This window comes from Gossypium arboreum, chromosome 7 (genome assembly GCF_025698485.1).
Source record: "Gossypium arboreum isolate Shixiya-1 chromosome 7, ASM2569848v2, whole genome shotgun sequence".
Taxonomy (NCBI): Eukaryota; Viridiplantae; Streptophyta; class Magnoliopsida; order Malvales; family Malvaceae; genus Gossypium; species Gossypium arboreum.
The window spans coordinates 103,871,164-103,893,164 of record NC_069076.1 but is presented as its reverse complement, the minus strand read 5'-3'; the positions used below and the strand labels follow the sequence as shown (position 1 = coordinate 103,893,164).

The window sequence follows — 22,001 nt, the reverse complement described above, 5'->3', positions numbered from 1 at the left end:
TGATTGATTCCACCCACCACTTCGTGCTTTGTAAAGCAAACTATTTATTTTTTAAAAATATATATAAAATAAATTAATTTAATTTAAATCATAGCTGTAAGGATTACGACACTTAGCTGTAAATGCTGTTGCTGTACTGTAATTAATTTCTATAATTAATTCAACCATTCTTTTATTAGGGAAAAAAAGAAGAGAAGAAAGTTTCTTTACAGTTCACATATTTTCATTTGGTTTAAATGGAAAATTTGGACGTGGATAAAAGACTACGGCGTTTTTAGAAGGTTTTCAAATGCAATTTTACCAATTTAGGATGTATCTTTTGTGGGTCAACATGGATTAACTCATTTCGAGAATATAAATTTTAAGTATGGTTTATAACATGGTCTTATTTTGCTTTTAGTCCTTGTGCTCTTTGTCATTTGAAACTTAATCCTACTTTAACTTTCAAATTTTTAAATTTTTTTAATAATTGAAATCCTGTTGATAATATTATCAAGTGGCTACCATTAAATTGAATTATACGGTAACTTTAAAATAATAAAAAAATCATGTATATAATTAATATATAATATTACATACGTGGAGAGCGAATAGACGTTTTATTCAAATCAAATGACTAAATTATCAAAATAAAAACTAAAAATTAAATTTGAAATGTACCAAAATTATAAGAAATAAATTATAATTAAAACATATGTTGAAGATAATTAACTTCAAAAATAATAAGAATAAATAAATACAAAGTCTAATTAAATCACATTAAACTCAACAAAAACGTACATACAACCATGTCCACATAATAATGTATTTGTTGTTTCCTTAAATAGGGTTTCTCTTATCTTCTTTACACCATGGCCCTCTATTATCAGCAAAGGAGGTTTTCAACCGCTAGTATGCGTAAGCTATTCGAAAATTTTTATTTAAATTATTATGTTATTTAAAAGTTTTTATTTTAGTTATTAAAATATTAAGTTTTTTTTAAAGTTTTATTAGTGAATTTGAAGCAACGATTCGGCGATTAATACAATAGATTAGTATCTATTGACAAGTAAAAGAACATATCTTAGATCTAAGTTGATTTAACGATTAGTGCTGAAGATAAAAAAAAAAAAGTTATTTGAAGAGAAGAAGAAAGAGAGCTTTCGGTTGTTACAATCAGTGCGAACAGAGAATACCATATAGCATCGATTTTAATAACTTGATGATTCAAATGAAAACATTTGAATAGTTCAATGACCAATTTGTAATTGTTCTTAGTTAAGTGACGAAAACGAAAACTTATCCATAATTTAGTGACTAATGGTGTAGTTTACCCTGTGATTTTTCAATTGATCTAATTTTAATTGTCCATAATTTAACTATATAAATATTAGGGTAATTATTTGACATATCGCTCGAAGTTCTTTTAGACTCCACGAATGGGTTGAGAGTATGACAAATGTTTAATTTACTTATATATTTATTTTCAACTTTTTACTATATCTTATAATACACTTGTAAAACCCTCAATTCACGTATTAGGGTCTTAAAAACCCTATAAACGATATATTAAATAATTTCCTTTTACTTTATTACTTTCTTTCTTTTTTTCTATTGAGAATTACTTTATCATTTTTCTATTTTTTGTCAAATTCAATACACAATGCTTAAAAATATTTATAGTCCCTTTTTAACTTGTAAATAAGAAAATAAGATATTTCGGCACACTCAAACTCACATCCTCATTTATTGACAATAACACTCATACCAATCGAATTAAAGATTCAATCATCTAACATTTTTTTTAACATGTAACAACCAAATAGTTTATATAATAAATATAGTGTTTTAAATACATTTCATTTTTTAATATTGTATTTGAATTATTATTATTATTATTATTATTATTATTATTATTATTATCATGTTTTTATACGAAAAAGGGTATGTTTGATGTGGACAGAGACCCTTAGTGGATAAGATGTTTGGTTGTATTTGATAATATATGAAGAAGATAACCTTTAAATTTTAAAGATAATGTTTGGGGATTTGGGAACTTATTTTATTTTTATTTTTAAATATCAAAGGTGGCTGCTTCTATTCCTTTTGTCACCTATGAAGGGAAATTTTCCCATAGGCCAATATTCATAATTATTACATTAATATTATATTTATATATATTAATGTTTATATGACCTTTTTAAATATTTAATAAAAATATATACTTTAATATTCAAAGATAATAATATTAATTTTAGTGTTTAATTTAAATTATAGAGTTGATTTAATAAAATACGTAATTAACTAATAATATCAACAATCAACCTTAAAATCTGAAATAAATAACAATTATTAGATTATATTTGATAAATTAGATGTAAAATTAAACAAATTCACTATTAACACTAATTTTATTTTATTAACAAAATCATAAAATTCAAACCTAATTATACAAGTAATTAATTTTATCAAATCATTCCTAAAATTTAAATTAAATACTAAAAATTTAACATAATTATTTTTATTCTTAAAATATATAATTGAAATTAAATAAAAATAATATAATTATCAGACTAAAACAAGTCAAATATCAGAATGATATATTACGTCATAATAACTTGTATATTTTGTTGATTCAACATTTGTTAAGAAATTGACTATTAATGCGCGTGACTATTACATTTTGTGAATAGGGTAAACGTACATTGACTGTGACTCATCACCACGTGACGGACAAAAGAATAAGACGTTAATGCAATTGATTTTAAAATTAACCGTCACCCGTCAGTGCCCCCCAAAAAATAATAAATTTTACCGTCTTCCTTTTCTTTTTTTTTAATTTTTAATTACAAATTAAATTAGTATTAAACATATTGGCCGGTACGTGCCTCAAGCAAGCCGCCTACTATAACTGAGTTCCACTTCCAGCTGACTTTTTTCTTTATTTTTAGATAAATATATATTAATAATGCTTTATCAAATTTTTTTATTTAGCATTTATATGAAAATAAAAAAAATATCTTTTTATTTGATTTTTCAATGATTTTGGCTAATTTTACAATAAAAATATTATTGTTATAGTCAAGAAAATTAAATTGTACTAATATTTTTTAGATATCATATTCTTTTACAGAAAAGACTCTACGTTAACTCTCCCTAAAAAGAAAACAAATATCGAATGATTAAAGAATGTTACGTGCTACACTCAAATTAACTCTAAGCAAGTTAAAGAAGTCGCGAGCAACATAAATGTTGCACATGGAGGCATTTCTTATATAACACACACTATTGGTAAGGGCAATCTTAGCCTCTATTAGTATCAAGTATCTTAAATGTAATTTATTTGTCATTTGTACTTATAATTTTTAAATAAATTTATTTAATAAAATTAAATTATTTACATTAATATTATTTGTATTTATCTTTAACGATTTTTTCATACAAAACAGAATGTAAGTTAATTGGGTTCACTGAGTACTTAACGTTTAATTAATATTAAGTTAAATTATGTGGTTGAATCGTAATGCGAGAAGACAACTTATATTAATAAGTAACCTAAAAAGATTGTAGTTTAATTAATAGAAATTGAGCAATTTGGTTAAGAGGCTATTATGTCGCCTATTAAATCCAATTAGGGAGATACTTTATTTTGGGTATCAAAGTAGTTAACTCCTGAAAGATAGAGATAAAGATGTAATTGTTTATATTAACAATACATTGGACAGGATCCAAGTGGAATTAATCCTAGATTCATTTATGGATTAATTCACTTATGACTTACCTTAATGTATTAAAAGCCTAAGTTCAAATAACTAAAGAATCAAAAGCTGATACATTGGGTATACGACTTCTATATAACATAACTTCATTTACAATAGTGAAATTCGTAGTCCAATTGAAGGTAAATTATATCCTCTCATTAACATTACATGATAGATGAAAAAGTTAAATAAGATGTACTTGTAACAGCCTAATTTTCAGTGGTGTCGGAACAGTGATTCGAGATCACTAAATCCGACAAATGAGTAGGAAATATTATTAATTTAGTGAGTATAAGTTAAATGTGAAGTTAGGAAAAATTTTGAAATAGTGAAATGTACTAATATATATATATATATATATATATATATATATTAAAATAATTAAAATTGAAAACCAGGTATCAAGACCTCGGGAATTTTAAATCGAGCCATAAATATTTTTATAAATATTTATGGAGTGTTAATAAGTTAGTATTAAAGTTTCGTCAAGAAATTTTAAAGTACTGATAGCTAATTGAACAAAAAGGACTAAATTGTATCAAATGCAAAATTGTGAGAAATAATTAAATAACTTAAATGATAAAAGAAAGAGGGTTTAAAAGGCAAATAGACCCAAGGTCTATTTGGGCTGGACTGCAAGAGCATGAAATCACCAAGAAAATAAGGGGAATTAAGGGCAAAATTGGAAAATTGCAAAATTTACTTAATAAAGCTAGGACTAAAGTGGAATTATCTAGATTTCTCTTTATTTTTCTGCATTCTCATCAGAAAAAGCACCATGGAAGAGTTCCCTTAAGCTGGTTTTTCATATTTTTACTGCAAGTAAGTTCAATTCTTGATTATTTCTTGAAATTTTTGTGTTTTTGTGACTTTTACAACTAGGTCCATTTATTGAATTCATTAGTTCTTGATTCTATAAAAGAAATTGAAAGTTTCAATGAATATGTGCTGGAATTATATGATGATTTGACATAGAATTAGAGCTTTAAATTGTTTATATGTTGATTTTATTGAAAGAATTGAATAGAAAGTGAATGTTTGGGACCTAAATTGTAAAAGAGTTTGAAGTTAGAGTTTTATGTGAAAATTCTGAATTTCAATAGTTATGAAATAACTTATAATGTCTAGGAAAAGTATTAATTGAGAAAATTAGTTTAATTGAGGGGTTAATTAGGTAAGGACTGAATTGTATGATCTGTGAAATTTGTGGCAAAATGAAAATCAACATTTTGCACTAAAACAGTTTTGGACAGCAGCAATAGTCTAACTTTGAAAAATCTCCAAAAATTTTAAAAATCTAATTAGAGGATGAATAAAATATGAAATTAAAGCTTATTAAGTCTAGTTTCTTATAGAATAAACGGTGTAAGTAATGGAATTGTAAATCATGAGATATAATAAGTTTTGTGAGACAATGTCAGAATGATTTTGGGTTTCCCTGTTCTGAATTTGGAAAGTCATCAAAAATTGGAGAAAAATAATTAAAGGATTAAATTTATATGTTTAAAATTCTTAAAGAGTCTATTTTCAATAGAAATAAGCGGGAACATCATCCGAATCTAGTACGATGAGATAATTAATTCTTAGTGAAGAAGGGTCGGAACTGTCAGACAGTAGAACAGGGGCAACTTTAAAGAATAAACTGTACTTATTGGCTAAACAAAAAATTCTGAAAATTTTATGGTAATAAGATAAGTAAGTCTAGTTTCAGGGAAAATTAGCGGATCTTAATTTCAAGTTCTGTATCTTAAGATATAAATAATTTAGTGACATGACGCAAATGGACAGTTTTGAATATACATAAGTAAATAGTGAAATTATTGATAATGTTACTTGTTGCATGTTATATAAATTAAGGATGTGGAATGGAGAGGAGGAGGAGGAAAATATGTATGAATATTCAGCTAGCATGGCTAATTTGTATGTTTTAGGCTCATGGACTAAATTGAATAAAAGTAAAATTTTATGGGTAATTTTGTTAAAAAAATGTTAGAAATGACCAATTTGCATGAAATGGATTATTTTATTATTTAAATTAAAAATTGAATGAAATTATTAATTTAGCTCAAGATCGGAAAAACATGTTTTAAGGATTAAATTGAAAAGTGTTGAAATTATGGAAAATTCTGACATTTTATAGAATTCATAGGTTGTTATCAATTTGTGTGAGAATAACAGCTGGAAATAAGGATTAAATTGCAATAATTTTATTTTATTTTAACCTAAGGATGAAATCGTCATTAATTAAAAGTTTAGGGGTAAAATAATAATTTTGTTTAGAGCATTAGTTGAATGTATTATAACATGAAATAAATGAAAACGACGATCAAATTTCTTTATAAAGATCCGAATGACTTGAATACGAGACTTGAACGTGGAAAAGAAAAGATATCGGATTAATGAAATATCTGATAAATGAATCGGTAACTCCGGTAATGCTCCGTAACTCTATTCCGGTGACGGATTCGGGTAGGGGCGTTACAGTACTAATTACCACGAGATACAATAAGATCGCATTAGATGAACATATTTAACCCAAAGAGATAAAACATATATTGTGGGAATAACACACTTATGACAAGGTTATTTGTCAAGTATCTATAAGTTGCTTTCGTAATGGTATATAATAAACGAGAGTTCAGTCATGATACTTTAGTTGAATGAATCTATAATTAAATGATATTGCACTTAATAGATGAAGAATCAAAACTTAATCACAAATTATTTGAGTCCTAATTATATATTTCCAATTGATCCCTCCATTAACTCAACATAACTCAAAACGAATTGCATGTAAATTTGATACTATAGAATGAATGAGAACGATGATTGAGAGAAATAGATCGTATTACAGTAAATAAATTTTCTCGTTGAGTAAAAAAAATTACTTTAAGGATTAAATTAAAATTCTAAAATAATCTTATTTAATTCATTTTAATTAATAAAAATAAGGAGTATACAAACAAGGATGAAGGAATTATTTAAGTATATCTAAACCAAATCCTTAAAGCAATTGATTGCAAATGTTCTTATCAAAAAGGAAGATTAGACATAAGGGAGACATTCATCTTTTCTATATTCTTATCCAATCCCTTCCCCCTTCCATACACATTAAATTAAATTAAATTAAATAATTATTATCTAAAAAAAAAGGTTAAACGCGTGGTCCCACAAATATGGATAAGGCTCGCCATACCCAAAGACCCTCATCATTGCCACGTCATATATATCCTTATCCACCACCTTGTTTCTTAATACTATTCCACGTGGCACGCACATCACCAATAATCTTTCAATTAATGCAGTTTTTATTTGTTTTGATTTTATCACTTTTTTCTTTTTATCAGATAAATAATTAATCAATAATTGAGATTTTGGTCTAATTTCGATTTTAGTCACTCTACTATGATGCAATTTGATTCTTAGATTTTTGTTTCACATAATTTGGTCCTTGTATTTTATAATCTTATCATTAGGTCCAAATCGATAACATTGTTAGTTTCTACCATTAAAATGATTATGTGAATATTATTATTCGATCACATGGTCAAGTCAAGATAAAGTGAAAATCCAATCTACCATGCTGAACCAATAATAAATTTATATGTTAGTCGAATACTTAAGTTTGTTTTTAGAAAATTACTTCATCGTTTTAATTGTAGCTACTGACATTGAATGGAAGTTTTAAATTTAGTTTATGTATTCTAATTTGATCAACTTTTTTTTTCTGTACTTTTTTTTAAAATTTGAAATTTAAATCTAACTCAAACAATAGTAGTTAAATCTGTTAGGATAAATATTATTATTAGTCTCGTACCATGCATAAGGTGTGAATTTGGCCTCTAATCTCCAATTTGATCATTTTCGATCCCTATGCTCTTTTAAAATTTGAAATTTCAATCTTTGCTCAAATAATAGTCGTTAAATCTATTAATTAAAATAGTGTAACTTTTTCTATGAGTATTATGTGAAAATAGAACATTGACATGACATTATAAATGTGATAATATATTTGTTGTAAAGATTATAGAGACAACATTATTTAGCTTGATGAACATAATGGTTACCGTCTTATCATGATTGAAATCTCAAAAATTAGAAAGTATGATGACTAAATCGATAACTTATGGAATTTAGCCTAAATTAAAATAGAGACTAAATCTTTAATTTCAGCATAGTACAGGGACTAAAACTAGAATAAAATCAAAATTCTTATATATAGAAAAGCAAGGTTTGGTGCCAACTGCAGACATGATATTCTGCACACGGAAACACCTGATGAAACCAGCTAAATTTTCTTTTTCTTTTTTTTTTTTCAATCGATATGTTTTAAAAAAAAGGAAAATTTTCTGACAATGAGTGGATGAGGATAAGAGTCCCCCACTTGCTTTAATTCAATTCATAAATCCATTTATATATATAATTAACAACAAACAAACAAATCCCCAAATCGAATCAACCCCCATCCCTTCATTCATTCATATCTGCTTTTCTTTACGTTTGGTCATTCGATTTTTTCTTTGGGTTTTCCTTCTTTTTGATCCTTTTGCTATTTTGGGTGGTGAAAGATTGAAGAATTTTGATCATGTCGATCGCGTTGGAACGGATAGAATCGGCGGGGTTCGGGCGGGTCATGAACTGCGCTTGCGATAGTTCTAAATTCGAATCGCCTCCGCCGGTTAAGGAAACGAAACGGTTGTTATTGGCGGAGACGGCGGCGGTTGAAGAGGAGGAAGATGATTGGAGGGTTTCGTCGTCTACTACGACGTCGTCTTCGATCGGGAGGAACAGTGATGAGGTATCCGGAATATCATCGGACGGTGGTGATTGCGAGGAAAATGAAGTTCAAAGCTCTTATAATGGTCCTTTAGATATGATGAATTCCCTTGAACAGGTCTTGCCTATGAGGTAAAAAAAAACAAAAAAAATAATATATTTCCTTTTATTATAATTTATTGATTAATATGCTAAAAAAAAAAAATCTGGGTTTTCTTGCAGGAGAAGCATCTCGAGTTTCTACAATGGAAAATCAAAGTCTTACACGAGTTTAGTCGATGCATCATCAGCTTCATCCATTAAAGACATAGCGAAACCTGAAAATGCTTATACTAGAAGAAGGAGAAATTTATTAGCAATCAATCATATATGGGATAAAAACAGGAGCAAAAAGTTCATTAGACCAATAAGTTCAAGTAAAAGCACATTAGCACTTGCTGTTGCAATGAGTGGTTCAGAGACTGATAGTTTTTCAAGCGCTGGTGAGGATTCTTCTTCAACTTCCAGTCCTAGGTTATTACTACCTCCATTACACCCACAAACGAAAATGGTTTCTTTGTATAATAATAGTATTAGTATTACCCCTTCTTCATCACCGTCGAGTGGTGGCCGGAATTTCTCTAACTGGCGGTCTTTTTCATTGGCTGATGTACGTGAATATAACTGACTGTTATAGTTTTACATGGAGTTTGATATACTTTTTATGATTGGCTCCTCCACAAGGTTTTTTTTGTTAGTCTGTAGTTTTCATTTTTGAGATCATATGATGCTAATGAAGTGTCGATTTCATTTTCCTATCGGTAGCTTAGTTTTTTTGAATCAAAACTTTGATTTCTTGAAATTGATTTCCAATGTGTTTGATTTGTTAGCTATAAATCAATTGAACTAGCTTTTCATGAATTAACCTGTTAGCTTGTTGTATTTATACACAATGAAACTTGTTTTTGAGTTCAGTGGAATGATTCATTTTAAAGTAGAGCACATTTGCCAATCAGAAGGAAAAGGAGCAAAAGTGGGTAAAAGATAATCATAGGAGTTAAATTGAATTTTATTCTATTTACTTGAAAATTAAATAAAATTGTCTTTATCTTTTAAATTAGTATTTTCACATATATCATTTTCAGGTGAAAAAATTTTTAATCTTTAAAATAAATGAAAATTTTAACCTTATATAATGTAATCTTTTATTCTTAGTACAAGAGTTACTAAAATCCTGGCAGCTACCATGTGAGATCTTCTAAATGCCATGAAGTTTTAAACTTTTACCATGTGAAATCTTCTACAAGTATTTGTTTTAAGCCTTCATGAAACATATGATGACTTGTACCATAAACAAAATTAAAGATGAGTAGTGATTACTACCGGTTTGATGGATCTTTTAATTCACCATATTATTCTTTTGAGGTGCCAATCTGTAAAGGAAAAACCCTAGGCTGGTTAAGACTTATTGATCAGTAAGTTTCCACCTATGGGACAAAGGCACAAACCCCAAAAAGGTTAGTAAGATGGTGACATTAAAGCAAGTCAATGGCTACCTATCTCACAGCATTCGAAGTTAAAAGACATGGAACTGATAAGGTCCAGTTAAGGAGGCAGAACACAGCTAAGGGCTTATCAGTGCATTATTGCTGGTCACACATATAATGGGGTTTTTATGCAGAGCTGAAAGCACCCAACACCTTTCCCCCACCATGCCAGAAACTTGGTTGTTAAATGCCAGAGGTCCCACTTTAGACAAAAAAGCCAAAAATTACTACCATAATTTGATATAGTACAGTATACAACCATATGAATTTGTAGTACTATTACTAGCTAGCATCTTTGGGGTTGCTTTTTGCTAATTTTCTCTCTAAGCTGCAATAATTGATACCAGTCTACCAGAGTCTTTATACACAATTTCCCATCATCTTTTTTTATCTTTCAATCATCTAATGCACATTCATGAAATATTTTGATTTTGATTTTAAATTTGACGACATTGGACTTCCTTTCACTCACTGTTTCGAGATATAACCTCTCCAAAGTTGATGAAAAGTTGTGCATCTGAGGTACTCATAGATGGGCAATTGACTAAGTGTGGAGTCTTGAGATTTGCATACTCATCCATGTAAGAAGTGACCTTGGTAGATGAAAGTGGTGCCGGTGGGATTGTGGTTGGTTGCTTTGCTGGGGGTTCCAATGGCATTAGGCTTCCTAGAACTCGTGTCACTTCATGCATTGTTGGTCGATCCGATGGGTGTCTCTTGGTGCATAGAAGGGCAAGCTGAAAAACTTTCTTAACAGCTCCAAGATCTTTGCAAGTTGCAGTGATCTCCGGATCAATGGTTTCCATGACGGCATCAGTAGCAGCCTTTGACAGAATCTGTTAAGAATGTGATATCAATATAGTTTTTAAACTACTTCAAACCCGAAATATAGATGGATATAAAAACTTACCAGATGATGAAGACTGGATTCATTGTCTACAGGTTTCCTTCCAGTTAGTAACTCAAGTAGAACAATCCCATAGCTGTAAACATCAGATTTCTCAGTCAAGCGAGAAGTGCGAGCATATTCAGGGTCTATATAACCAATGGTGCCCATTACGTATGTAGAAGTGTGAGACTTTGATATGCATAAGCTTTTAGCAATGCCAAAATCAGTAAGATGAGCCTCTAAATCCTTGTCCAACAAAATATTTGATGACTTCACATCCCTGTGGATGATTCGTGGACTACAGTCATGATGTAAATACGCTAACCCTTGTGCAGCTCCCAGTGCAATCTTTAATCGAATGTTCCAACTGAGAACTTTCTTCTTGGTAGAAACTGCAAGAAAATAACAAACTTGTAATTCATGACGCGTAAATGAGCATAGAGAGAAGCTAAAGAAACACCAAAACATATTCTAACACATGGAACTGGTTTGTTCTTAGAAACAAACTTACCATGGAGGAGATCCCAGAGACTGCCATTTTCCATATAGTCATAGAAGAGAAGGTTCCGAGACGGGGAGAGAGAATACCCTTGAAGGCTGACCAGATTTCGGTGCTTAATACTCCCAATTGTCTCGAGTTCTGTCTCGAATTCCTTCAAGCATTGTGGATAGTGAGAGTAGAGCCACTTGATGGCAACTGGCCTACAATTCTTAAGAACACATTTGTAGACCGTGCTTGATGCACCACTACCAATTATATACTTCTCACTCAGATTCTCAGTCACCCTCATAATGTCCTCGTATACATGAAGTGCCATATTCATGTGAAGGATCACCAATTTCGGTCTTGAGTAAGTAACTGCCGTCAAGAAGTCCATGAATCAATAACAAGGGCCATAAATTTCAATAAGGTATCTTTAAGAAAAAGGAACAAAAACTGACTAACAGTTCGCAATAGGTATTTTTATGTACTATGTACTCCAAATCAAGAGGACTTCATAGGTTTACACATAAAAGGAGAAGGCAGGGCACCTGGCTTATCCAGTGATCCATCTGGAAAAGGTGTAGGATTGTGCGGGCGACATGCGGCAATCAAGATCATTAGAAGAATCACAAGAGCACCAAGTGCAATGCCGAGGATTGCAGCTTTAGAGATTGAAACTGCATAGACAAGTGAGCAAAACAAATGAATAATCAACCAAAGACAACCAACAGATTAAACATACCAAGAAAACATTGACCAACTACAATAGGGAATGGTAGTTGCCAAGAACTCCATGTGTAGGTGCCAAAACAAACGATGAGGTGGTAGCTCATCGTTTTGATATCCGTTTTCTAGTCCTAATGCCTTTTCAGTTTCTAACTTTAACATCTGCCTTAAAGCTTATAGCCACTCATAGTATCAACATATAAGATAAAAATACTTCACTCTCTAAGGTAATCAATACCTCTTTCCGTGGGATGAGACCCGTGGCATGTAGAAGAAAGCCAATAGCCACAGAGCCCGGGATTTCCAATGAAACTGCAATGAGATGGCAGTTTGAACTCAGCTTTTCTTGCAAAAAAGGGTAGCAGCTAAATATAGCTTTTCAGTTCACAAATATTTGTTTAGAATGCAAACTAGCGAAATCTTACCTGTCTGGTGAGAATCTTGAAAAGTTATTGCTTGTGGGAATATCACCTGCAAGATTGTTATGGGATACATTCCTGCAATGTTTCAAGGAAAGTTAGGGGATTATATATTGCAACCCTAAACCGAAAATAAAGTACAAAATCTAGTGAACCGTCAACTCACAAGTTGGTAAGACTAATACAGTTGATCAGTGACATCAAATCTCCGGATAAATTATTGTTTTCTATTCTCCTGCATTATATAGAACCAGCAGCTTATAAACAAGAGCAAATATTCTATTCTAAGTCAAGACCATATAAGATATTTAGCCACATGAGGTGTTCTGCTAGAGGGTTCTAAGGTTTTGAGAAGGCCATAAAATGGCACCATTTATTCCAACATGTTCTCATTAATACAGATACAATCAATGGAAGTGTTGTGTATGCCGGCATGTTCTTTCCAACACTTAAAATGTTCGGAATTGGTGCTGAAAAAGTAACTTACAATGAGTACAAGTCCTGAAGCTGTGCAAGTTCCCGAGGAATAATGCCTGAGAGATGATTATTTGAAAGGTCTCTGCAATGTAGAAGCATAAAACAAGTACTTCTTAAGGCTCTAACCTATTTTCATGGCAGAAAAATCAAGATTTCTTACATTTCTAAAACGCTTCTTAGGTTACCAAATTCTGCTGGAATGACTCCGGTCAAATTATTTCTGCTTAAATTCCTACAAGAACAAATAAAGCAATGATAAAAATATTTGCTAATCACTTAAACTAGAAGGTTGCATATGATTTTCCCGATGTACTCACAGCTTCAGAAGGTGTTCCAAATCACCGAGGGATGAAGGAATGGAGCCACTAATTTTGTTGTCAGAAATGTCCCTAAAAACCAAACTAACAAATAAGAAGAAAAAAATATCAACAAACAGGAAGACCTTATGGCACTTAATACTTACAATGTATCTAAATTCCCGATACGTGAAAGCTCAATTGCTATAAAACCCTTGATATCATTCGAGGAGAGATTCCTGAGATAAAAAATTCATGATTACAGCGATGATATTTCTAAGGTACATTATGCAAGATGCTTAGCATTTGAGTCGTGCATTTTGGTATGACAAGGCTGAAGCTTACAAATAAGTCATACTCTCTAGCCTTTCAAAAGCAGGTGGAATGGTTCCATTCAACTTGTTTCCATGCACATTGCTGTCATCAAAATCAATCAATCGATAACTACCTTAAAACTGTTTCGAATTTAAAAGAATTAAAATTATGGAAATGAGATCAATGCTTACAGGCTGTTGAGATTTGTACAGGAGCTAAGATTTTCAGGAATAGGCCCTTCAAGATGGTTGTTGGCAACATTTCTGCAAAAAGTTGCATCAGTGATTACGGCATAGCTTAACTTATACATTTGAACAACCAGTAGGACTAACGTACAGATCAAACAGTTCTGTTAGCTTCCCTAGCTCAGGCGGAATAAGTCCTGTAAGATGATTATCATTCAGCTCCCTGCACAAAGTAAACCGATGCTTGAGATGCTGAAAATTGCTTTTATAGGTATCGACATAACTGATGTTTTATGCAGACGGTTGAGATATCACATAGAGAAGAAATTTGGCAGAGGCCACTTAGCACCAGAAATATGAAACGTAAACAAAGAAAATTAATCTTACAAGTAGTGAAGCTTTGTCATATTTCCCAGCTCAGGAGGAATTGATCCAGTCAGTTGGTTACCATGCAAATATCTACAGCATATGGTATATGGCCATCAAAACATTGTTCAAGGATAATACGAGCAGCTGTGTCATTATACTTTGCGTTCCGTATTCTAAAACTTACAAGTTGCAATCAGGACTAACAAATGATATTGAAATGTACATATATTAAGTACCTACTTACAATTTTTCTGTGTAGGTCAGATTCCCTAAGATGGGAGGGATGGGTCCACTTAACTTGTTGCAGCTTAAATCCCTGGATAGTATACACGAGAAAACGACCATAGATAAGATTGATAACACTATGAAAAGAGACAATTCAAATTATGGTTAAAGGCACTTACAATACAGCAAGTGCTTGCATAAGGCCAATAACAGATGGAATCTTCCCAGAAAGACGATTACCTTGCAAAGATCTGACCAGGAAATTGGATATGAAACTAAATAGGTTGTAGATACATTGTCACTAAAAAGGATGGAAGACAAAAGGGATTTTCAGGCACGTACAATGTAGCTACTTGCAAGAACCCAATATTGAAAGGAATTTCCCCGGTTAGCTGATTGTATGACAAGTCCCTACCAATCAGAAGAAAGGGATGTTTTTGGTTAACCTATATAGGCACTTTGAAAGCATTAAACCTCATTGAACTAAATGATGAGTACATACAAGACCTGGAAAGCTGTGCAGTTGCCTATATTCTGAGGGATGTTACCAGTTAAACTGTTGTTTCTCACATCACTGCAAACAATATTGAGTTTCAGTTAAAACCGGAAAAGAGTCTTACGTGTCAAAAGATAGAAAGTCAGTCATGAACAAGAAGAAGAAGAAGAAGAATAGTAAGGAAACTTACAAGTACCACAAACCAGTTAGCTGGCACATGTCTGGAGAGAGTGTACCTACCAGATTGTTTCCTCGCAAACCACTACAAAGAGGAAGAAAAGAGACGAATTAAAAGCATCCAAGCTAAGAATTTATGAGAAGATATGATTAGATAGACATAATAAATCGGACCGTCATACAGTGAAAGAAAAGGTGCAGTAACTATTTTACACTCACAGATACTGTAACACTTCGTTCCAATAGATAAGCCTTGGTATTTCTCCACTCAGTTTATTTTGTGATAGGTCCCTGGAAACAAATATCAGGGCAAGAAAATTCCATCAAAACATCAGGTGCATTATAAGGCAATATAAAGTAATAAGAAGAAAGAACTTACAGAACTTTCAAGTTTGGAATCTGCGACAATGTTGAAGGTATCGGTCCAATTAACTGATTGTTTTTCAGAACTCTGAACAGTCATTTAAAAGTTTCAAATTAGAAGAACTGAGCAATCCGAGAATTAGCAGTGACGCGATATATAGTGAGAAATGCTTCGAATTAACTTACAGGAATTCCAGTTGCCTCAGTTTTGATATCGAAAATGGTATGTCTCCATATAACTCATTAAAAGACAGGTCCCTAATAACTCCAACAAAACAATGTTCAGTTTAACTTACAAGATACTTAACTAAACTTCAATTGAGCTCTTTTCTAGTAAACTACTTACAGGCTTTTCAATGATGAACAGTCTCCAATCTCGTCCGGTATTTGACCAGACAAACGATTTCCTCTAAGGTCGCTGATAATAAAAAAAGACACAACCTTTATCAGTCTCAATCAAATTTCATGCATAAGAGCAACTGATATTCTTACAGTTTATATAAAATTTTTCATATTATAGAACAAAGATTGGATTTCAAAGAGAAAAGGCAATGAAAAATAAACAGTACATTGTAACAAGGTCCTTGAGCTTTCCAATAGCTGTTGAGATTTCCCCATCAAGATTTAAACCTGACAGATTACTACAGTACCAGAAACCAAACAAAAAACAAGGATCAGCTTTAAAAAAAAAAAAAACTAAACTTTTCAGGCAAAACCAAGAAAGAAAATATCTTACCATAAAGAATGTCAATGACCAACATAGGCTAACAAGTGAAAAGAGAAATGAATTATAGTATCAAAACTTACAGTGCTACGACATTGAAGGTCATATTGTCACAAGTGACCCCTCTCCAAACACAGTAATCTGAAGATGGTGTATCTGTCCAGTCATATAGAACATTGTCCACATCTTTAAAAGACTTCTTTATCTCCAACAGTGTTGTTCCTTTATTACATTACATAACATAGGCCAAAGCAAGAAATGTTGGTTTCATTGCAGAAAAAATTAAATTAAATACAAAGACAGACAACATAAACAATCAATCCATGTTCAAAACCTTTTGGAAGAGAAAAAAACATCAAAAGATTGTTGCTGCAAGCATGAGCCTGAAGCGTTAGGAAAAAAGCAGCAAATTTAATCTTTAAATTTTGAATAAGAAAAGTTCGACTTAACTAGCCATTATTTTCTTGTATTTTCAAACCATCCAAACAAAACCAGAAAAGGAGACATTCTTTTTATATGAAAAAGAAAAAAAGAACACTTACCATCTTCAGAATCCACAAAAGCAAAACCCAAACAAAAGAGAGAAACCAAGAAGACAAACTCCAAATGAAATACCGATGTCATCATTTCACCTTAAGAGAACACAAAAACAAAACAACCTTAGTTTTTTCAAAACAAAACCACCCAAAAACACCATATCTGAGCCAAAGAGAGAGAAATAGAGGGAAATAAACCACTTTGAAAAAACCATAGAGGAGAAAACCTCTTCTTTTTGAACTCACCGACATGGAAAACGATGATGGAGAACCAAAAAATACACACACACAGAGGAACAAAAAGCTTTATTTTTTTCTTATGACACTTCACTGTTATAGTTGATCTTGTAGTATATTGTACCCTACTATTGTTATTATTTATTTTTTCATTTTATGCAATTTTTTTTTTCTTTTACAAGGTAAAACGATAAGAAGAAGAAGAACAGCAAAGGACTGAGGGATTCTGGCTCGTTATATCACATCACTCTGCCACATTTCACACACCCTCTTTCTTCCCTATGTACATTATACAGTTCCCTCCTAAAGGGAAAAAATACTTACAAACTGTTAAAAAAACACATACACAGAGAGAGATAGAGAAAGAAAGAGAGAAGAAGAAGAATTATTTTCACATATAAAGTTAAAAAACTCTCTGCCATTTTGCTCTGCCATTTCCCCTGCATACTGCAAAAACACCCCATCTCTTTCTCTCCCTCTCTCTCTTATTATCTTTCTTTTAATTTTGTTCTCCATTTAAGGGAATAATAATAGACTAATTCATTCTTACATTATGAAACCAATCAAGGGGTTGTTTTAATTTTTTTTCTTATTTGTCATGTTTTCAAGATTAGTATCATTGGATCCAGTAGTAAAAATATCATTACTTTTAGTAAGATTTTGAATTATTAATAAAAATAATAATGAATTATTAATAAAAACAATAATAATTTAATAAAAACAATTTATACAAGAGTTGAATTATATTTTGTCTTTTTATTTAAAATTTAAATATTTTAATTTTATATGTTTAATTAGGGAGTAAATTGATTCTTCTGTTCAAAATTTTATTTATTTTTACAGTTAGAAAATTAGTCTCTGCACATCAACAACATATCACATATTACAGTCAGCTTATTCCGTCAACAACATAAGTTTTTAAAGGTACAAATGAATGAAATTTTTAACGAAAATGACTAATATAATATTTGAACTAATGTATAAAGACTAATTTGATATTGTTTTAGTAAATAAGTAAAATGCAATCTAACTTCTACTGCTGGAACTTTCATGGTACTTTTACTTGAAAAATATCCGTCATGTTGAAGGATAATCAATATCTATACTATTAATAAATATCTGATTGAGTTAATGTTATAAGTCAACCAGATATCAAGTCAATTAGAAAAATTACAAAAATAACTCTTTTGTATTTAAAATAAATTATATAATTTAAGGATAATTTATTATTTTTAATTTAAAATTAATTAAAAATATGCGAGATTTGGACCCATGTCAATTTCATTGAAAAGCTTTAAAATTATCACTCAACCAATGTTTTATTTTAATTTATTTATACATTTTAATTTTATTATGCACACTTTATTACCTCTAATAATTGTATATTTATATTACTATTAACAAAATCTCTAAATGAGTTGGTATCATGAATCAATTGGGCACCAATTCGGTTAAGAAAATTATAGAATAACATTTTGTAGTTAAAATAAGTTATATTATTTGATAATACTTTAGTCTCTTATTTACAAAAGAACAATAGGAAATATGTATATAGATATTCTTAGTCTCGTGTATTCATGTGTTTAAATTTTGTTTTACCGACAATTTAATTTATTTTTATTTTAATATCGTATATATTTCATGTGTTATTATTAATTAGTTTCAAAGCATACATCTTATTATTTATTGTATGTTATTTCTAAACATGCATCGTGTTCTAAATATATGGTTTCTAGTATTGTAATGTTATTATTTGAGTTGATGTCACAAGTAAACTTGACACTAGTTCAAGATGGATGACAATACCATATTACGTCGGTAGAAATACTAGTTATTATAATAAAATTTTTAAAAATATTATTATAATGATATTTTTGTCTTTTCAAATTTTTATATAAAACAACGGAAAAACTTTATTTAAAAATCGAATACCAAATCAATAAATTTATTTAAAAATCTCTTATAACTCTATAAAAATCAATTATCAAAATAATTCTATAAAATATATTTTTAATATAAAATATTTTCATTGACTTGAAATTAAAATATACCCAAAATTATTATATCATCAAAATGTGTAAATTTAGATTTTTTTTTTTAGTGTGATATTTGGTTTTTGTATATGTTGTTTATGTAGGGAAGCGTGTACTGTTTATAGTAAAACAAATAGGGATTGTTTTTATTTTATAATTTTAAATATCCTGTTTGGCAGTTACAAGTTACTTTCCGTTATTAACTGCTCTCCCGCTAAAGAATAATCGCCGTATTATTAGTTTAACTCGGCGTTTTTTGACGATTACGAACCTATATTAGAAATCAAAATAGCGGATAACAATACAAATATATCATCCATGGTTTATTTAAGTATTTTAAAATATTTTAATTAAGCATTTAAAATATGACTGTCAGAAAATAATCTAATTATTAACTGATGCATTAAATGTTAACTTAAATTTTATGTAAAGTATATTTAATTTTTATAATTTTTTATACATTATATATACTTATCATCATCTCAATTATGTATATCCCTTTAGTTTTATTTAAAATTAATTTTAACTGTTTTATTATTAAACAAATTTACCTTTGAATTTTAAAATTAAAATCAATCATAAGGGAAAACAGAATCTTGAAAAAAAAGATTGAATTATTATATATGGTAAGAAAAAGAATAAATTAAGGGCCACAAGAAAAGGCTAATTCGTACACTGAAGTAGGGAAGAAAATAGTTTAAAATTATTTTTAAATAAAAAATAAAATTTACCGAATCGATTATTTTATTATTATTTTTGTAAGTGGTTTTTTTTAACCTGGGGAAGGTCAATTGTCGCCTTCCCCTCACAATCTCTGACAGCAACCCCTTCTTCGCTTTGATGATAGAAGCGTTTGTTGGGTCCTACCTTTTACTGACACTTTTGACGCCGTCACCTCTTCTCTCTCTCACGCCGTTAACGTTCCTAGCATCTACCCTTTTTCATTGTCCTCCTGGTTTTTTACTGTAACTGTTTCCCTTTTACTGGCTTGGGTTTAGATTAGTTCTCTCCTTTCGTTGGTTTTCCTCTTTGTGTTTTACTTGATTTTTCTAATGAGGTCTCCTTTTTTAAATTAAAAAAATTTTAAATAAATTATCTTGATGAAATAAAACAAAGATTCTTTATGAAAACGCGTAATTGTAATTTTTTTTTTTACTTCCATAACAAAAATTATAATCTATCAACTCGATTTCAAAAATACATGAATACCTAAACAGCCTATCAATAATATTTTCCATCTTAGCATATCCATCTTCGTGCATAATGAAAAGTGTTAGTAACTTGGCTGCTTCTCTTGTTGCACTTCATGTTGGAACAATAATTGAACAATATCGTGATACTTTTGGTGTTGGCATGTTTAATTTTTTAGCTACATGGCTTTTGATTCTATCTTGTTAAGCAACAAATGAATAGCTATGGACGTTTGAGATGAAATTAATTAAATTATCATTTATTCTAACGATATGGAGAAAAAAAGTAAGGAAGTTTGAGATGATTAAGTATTATTATTCTTATCTCTTAGAAGAGTTTTTAATGTGATAAGAAACTGATTTATGAAGAGTTTTATTTGAATATTATTCAAGATAATTCATGTGAAAAGTTCGGATTCAAAAAAGTTTGAATCATTGATTGAGTTCTTTTTCATATGGTGACAATCTTGAAGGAATTAGAAATTCAACTTTAACTAAGACTCTTTATTATCTTAAAGGATAAGTTGCTAATCAATTTTATTTCAAATGGGAGACTTATTTGCTAAGGAGTTTATTATATTTACTTCAAGTAGGATTGAACTTATTGAAAGTTGTTGAGCTATCTTAGTTTGAATTAGAGATGAAGAAATTTGAAGACTACTTATAGGATGTTGATTTCATGTAATAGGGTGTGCTTATTGTGGGTGTTTTTCTTAAGAAATTGAAAGTAGATTATTGTGTATTTGGGAATATATTGGAGATTAATTATTAATTGAATTATGAGGCTTTAGGGAGAGTAATTGTGTCAAATTAAGTTCGACTTTAGGATTGCAATTATCCATTGTGAATAGATACATTGGGCTTAAACAAATAGTTGTACCAAATGAATTGTTTAATAAAATCATTCTCTGAGTTAGTCTCCGCAGGCGTAGGGAACACTCTATGTGTTTTCAAACCTATATTCGTTGGGATAATTGCTTTAGATCCAAAAATCAAATTGAAAAGTGTTTCACCAATGTGTACGTGTGTGTGAAGTAGTTCAAATTAATAGGTTATAGTATATTTGGAAACTCATCTAGCCATGCACATTTCCAAACCTATATTCTTGTTTGTGGCTTTTACCTAACCAATTTGTTGGTGGGGAATTTTATTGAGCTATGAGCAAGAGAAATGTAAAGATTTTTTTGTAAATCTCTTTAAATTTTTGTCCAAACTTTATTCAAATTTCAATTATTAATAAGTGAACATTGCACCATTATATGATAGTTTTTTCAAACAAAATTCTCCGTTGATAATTTTAGTGGCAAAATTCTCCGTTGATATTTTTAGTGGCAGTAATTAGAGTTTCGACCTCCATCCATTTCGTGAAACACTTAATAACAATTACAGTGAATTTCTTTTATGTAAGAATGTTAGGAAAAGGACCCAGAATGCCTATGACCCAAATTTTCCACTCCCCGTATTATAAAAGGCCATGAACTACAGAGCTAACCATTAATTGAAGAGGCTCAATTGGTTGGCGAGTGATCAGTTAAGATATATTATTGTATTCCTTATAACAACATTTTACATTAAATGGATACAATAATTGATAGTTAATGTGGTACTTTTAAAATTATATTAAATTCCTATGTGATTTAATTAAGAAAAATATCAAGGACATAACTTTATAGAACAAGGTAATAACAATTAGATGACATATTCAAGTGTACAAAGCTAAATAATTACAATCTCACTAAAATACATAAGAAGTTTGTTGAGGTACAAAGTTGGATATGGCAATTGACAATGGTTCACATGGCAAGCACACTGAGAGAT

At 30.2% G+C, this 22,001-nt stretch overlaps 2 protein-coding genes across 7 annotated transcripts; one reads left to right on the top strand and one right to left on the bottom strand.

The window, feature by feature from the left end:
- Nucleotides 1-7,996: 7,996 nt before the first annotated feature.
- Nucleotides 7,997-9,416, top strand: LOC108489146 (protein OXIDATIVE STRESS 3 LIKE 1-like). The gene is made up of 2 exons (XM_017793455.2): nucleotides 7,997-8,648; nucleotides 8,739-9,416. Exons 1-2 carry the CDS (start codon nucleotides 8,326-8,328, stop codon nucleotides 9,181-9,183), a joined length of 768 nt encoding a protein of 255 aa, XP_017648944.1. The 5' UTR covers nucleotides 7,997-8,325; the 3' UTR covers nucleotides 9,184-9,416.
- An 829-nt stretch (nucleotides 9,417-10,245) lies between these two features.
- Nucleotides 10,246-17,575, bottom strand: LOC108489107 (LRR receptor-like serine/threonine-protein kinase ERECTA). 6 transcript variants are annotated; one of them, XM_053030315.1, is made up of 28 exons: nucleotides 17,307-17,575; nucleotides 16,730-16,819; nucleotides 16,271-16,409; nucleotides 16,033-16,104; nucleotides 15,810-15,881; nucleotides 15,650-15,721; nucleotides 15,480-15,551; nucleotides 15,320-15,391; nucleotides 15,114-15,185; nucleotides 14,930-15,001; nucleotides 14,770-14,838; nucleotides 14,607-14,678; nucleotides 14,447-14,518; nucleotides 14,221-14,292; nucleotides 13,985-14,056; nucleotides 13,840-13,911; nucleotides 13,679-13,750; nucleotides 13,501-13,572; nucleotides 13,355-13,426; nucleotides 13,198-13,269; nucleotides 13,048-13,119; nucleotides 12,727-12,795; nucleotides 12,567-12,638; nucleotides 12,380-12,453; nucleotides 11,964-12,092; nucleotides 11,443-11,790; nucleotides 10,953-11,323; nucleotides 10,246-10,878 (listed from the first exon to the last, which is right to left on the bottom strand). In XM_053030315.1, the coding sequence occupies exons 1-28, from the start codon at nucleotides 17,422-17,424 to the stop codon at nucleotides 10,507-10,509; spliced, it is 3,075 nt and encodes a 1,024-aa protein (XP_052886275.1). In that variant the 5' UTR covers nucleotides 17,425-17,575; the 3' UTR covers nucleotides 10,246-10,506. The 6 variants fall into 6 exon arrangements, with proteins under 6 accessions (XP_052886275.1, XP_052886274.1, XP_052886277.1 ...); XM_053030314.1 differs by having other exon boundaries at nucleotides 17,356-17,575; XM_053030317.1 differs by having other exon boundaries at nucleotides 16,922-17,573.
- Nucleotides 17,576-22,001: the final 4,426 nt, after the last annotated feature.

Bases quoted from the DNA above. Each gene is read 5' to 3' on its own strand.
- LOC108489146 (XM_017793455.2), top strand. From the start codon at position 8,326: ATGTCGATCGCGTTGGAACGGATAGAATCGGCGGGGTTCGGGCGGGTC. The intron at 8,649-8,738 runs GTAAAAAAAAAC...GTTTTCTTGCAG, and splicing joins GAACAGGTCTTGCCTATGAG to GAGAAGCATCTCGAGTTTCT.
- LOC108489107 (XM_053030314.1), bottom strand. From the start codon at position 17,476: ATGGAGAACAAAATTAAAAGAAAGATAATAAGAGAGAGAGGGAGAGAA. The intron at 15,186-15,319 runs GTGAGTGTAAAA...TCCTCTTTGTAG, and splicing joins AACGAAGTGTTACAGTATCT to TGGTTTGCGAGGAAACAATC. The intron at 13,270-13,354 runs GTGAGTACATCG...TTGTTCTTGTAG, and splicing joins TTGGAACACCTTCTGAAGCT to GAATTTAAGCAGAAATAATT.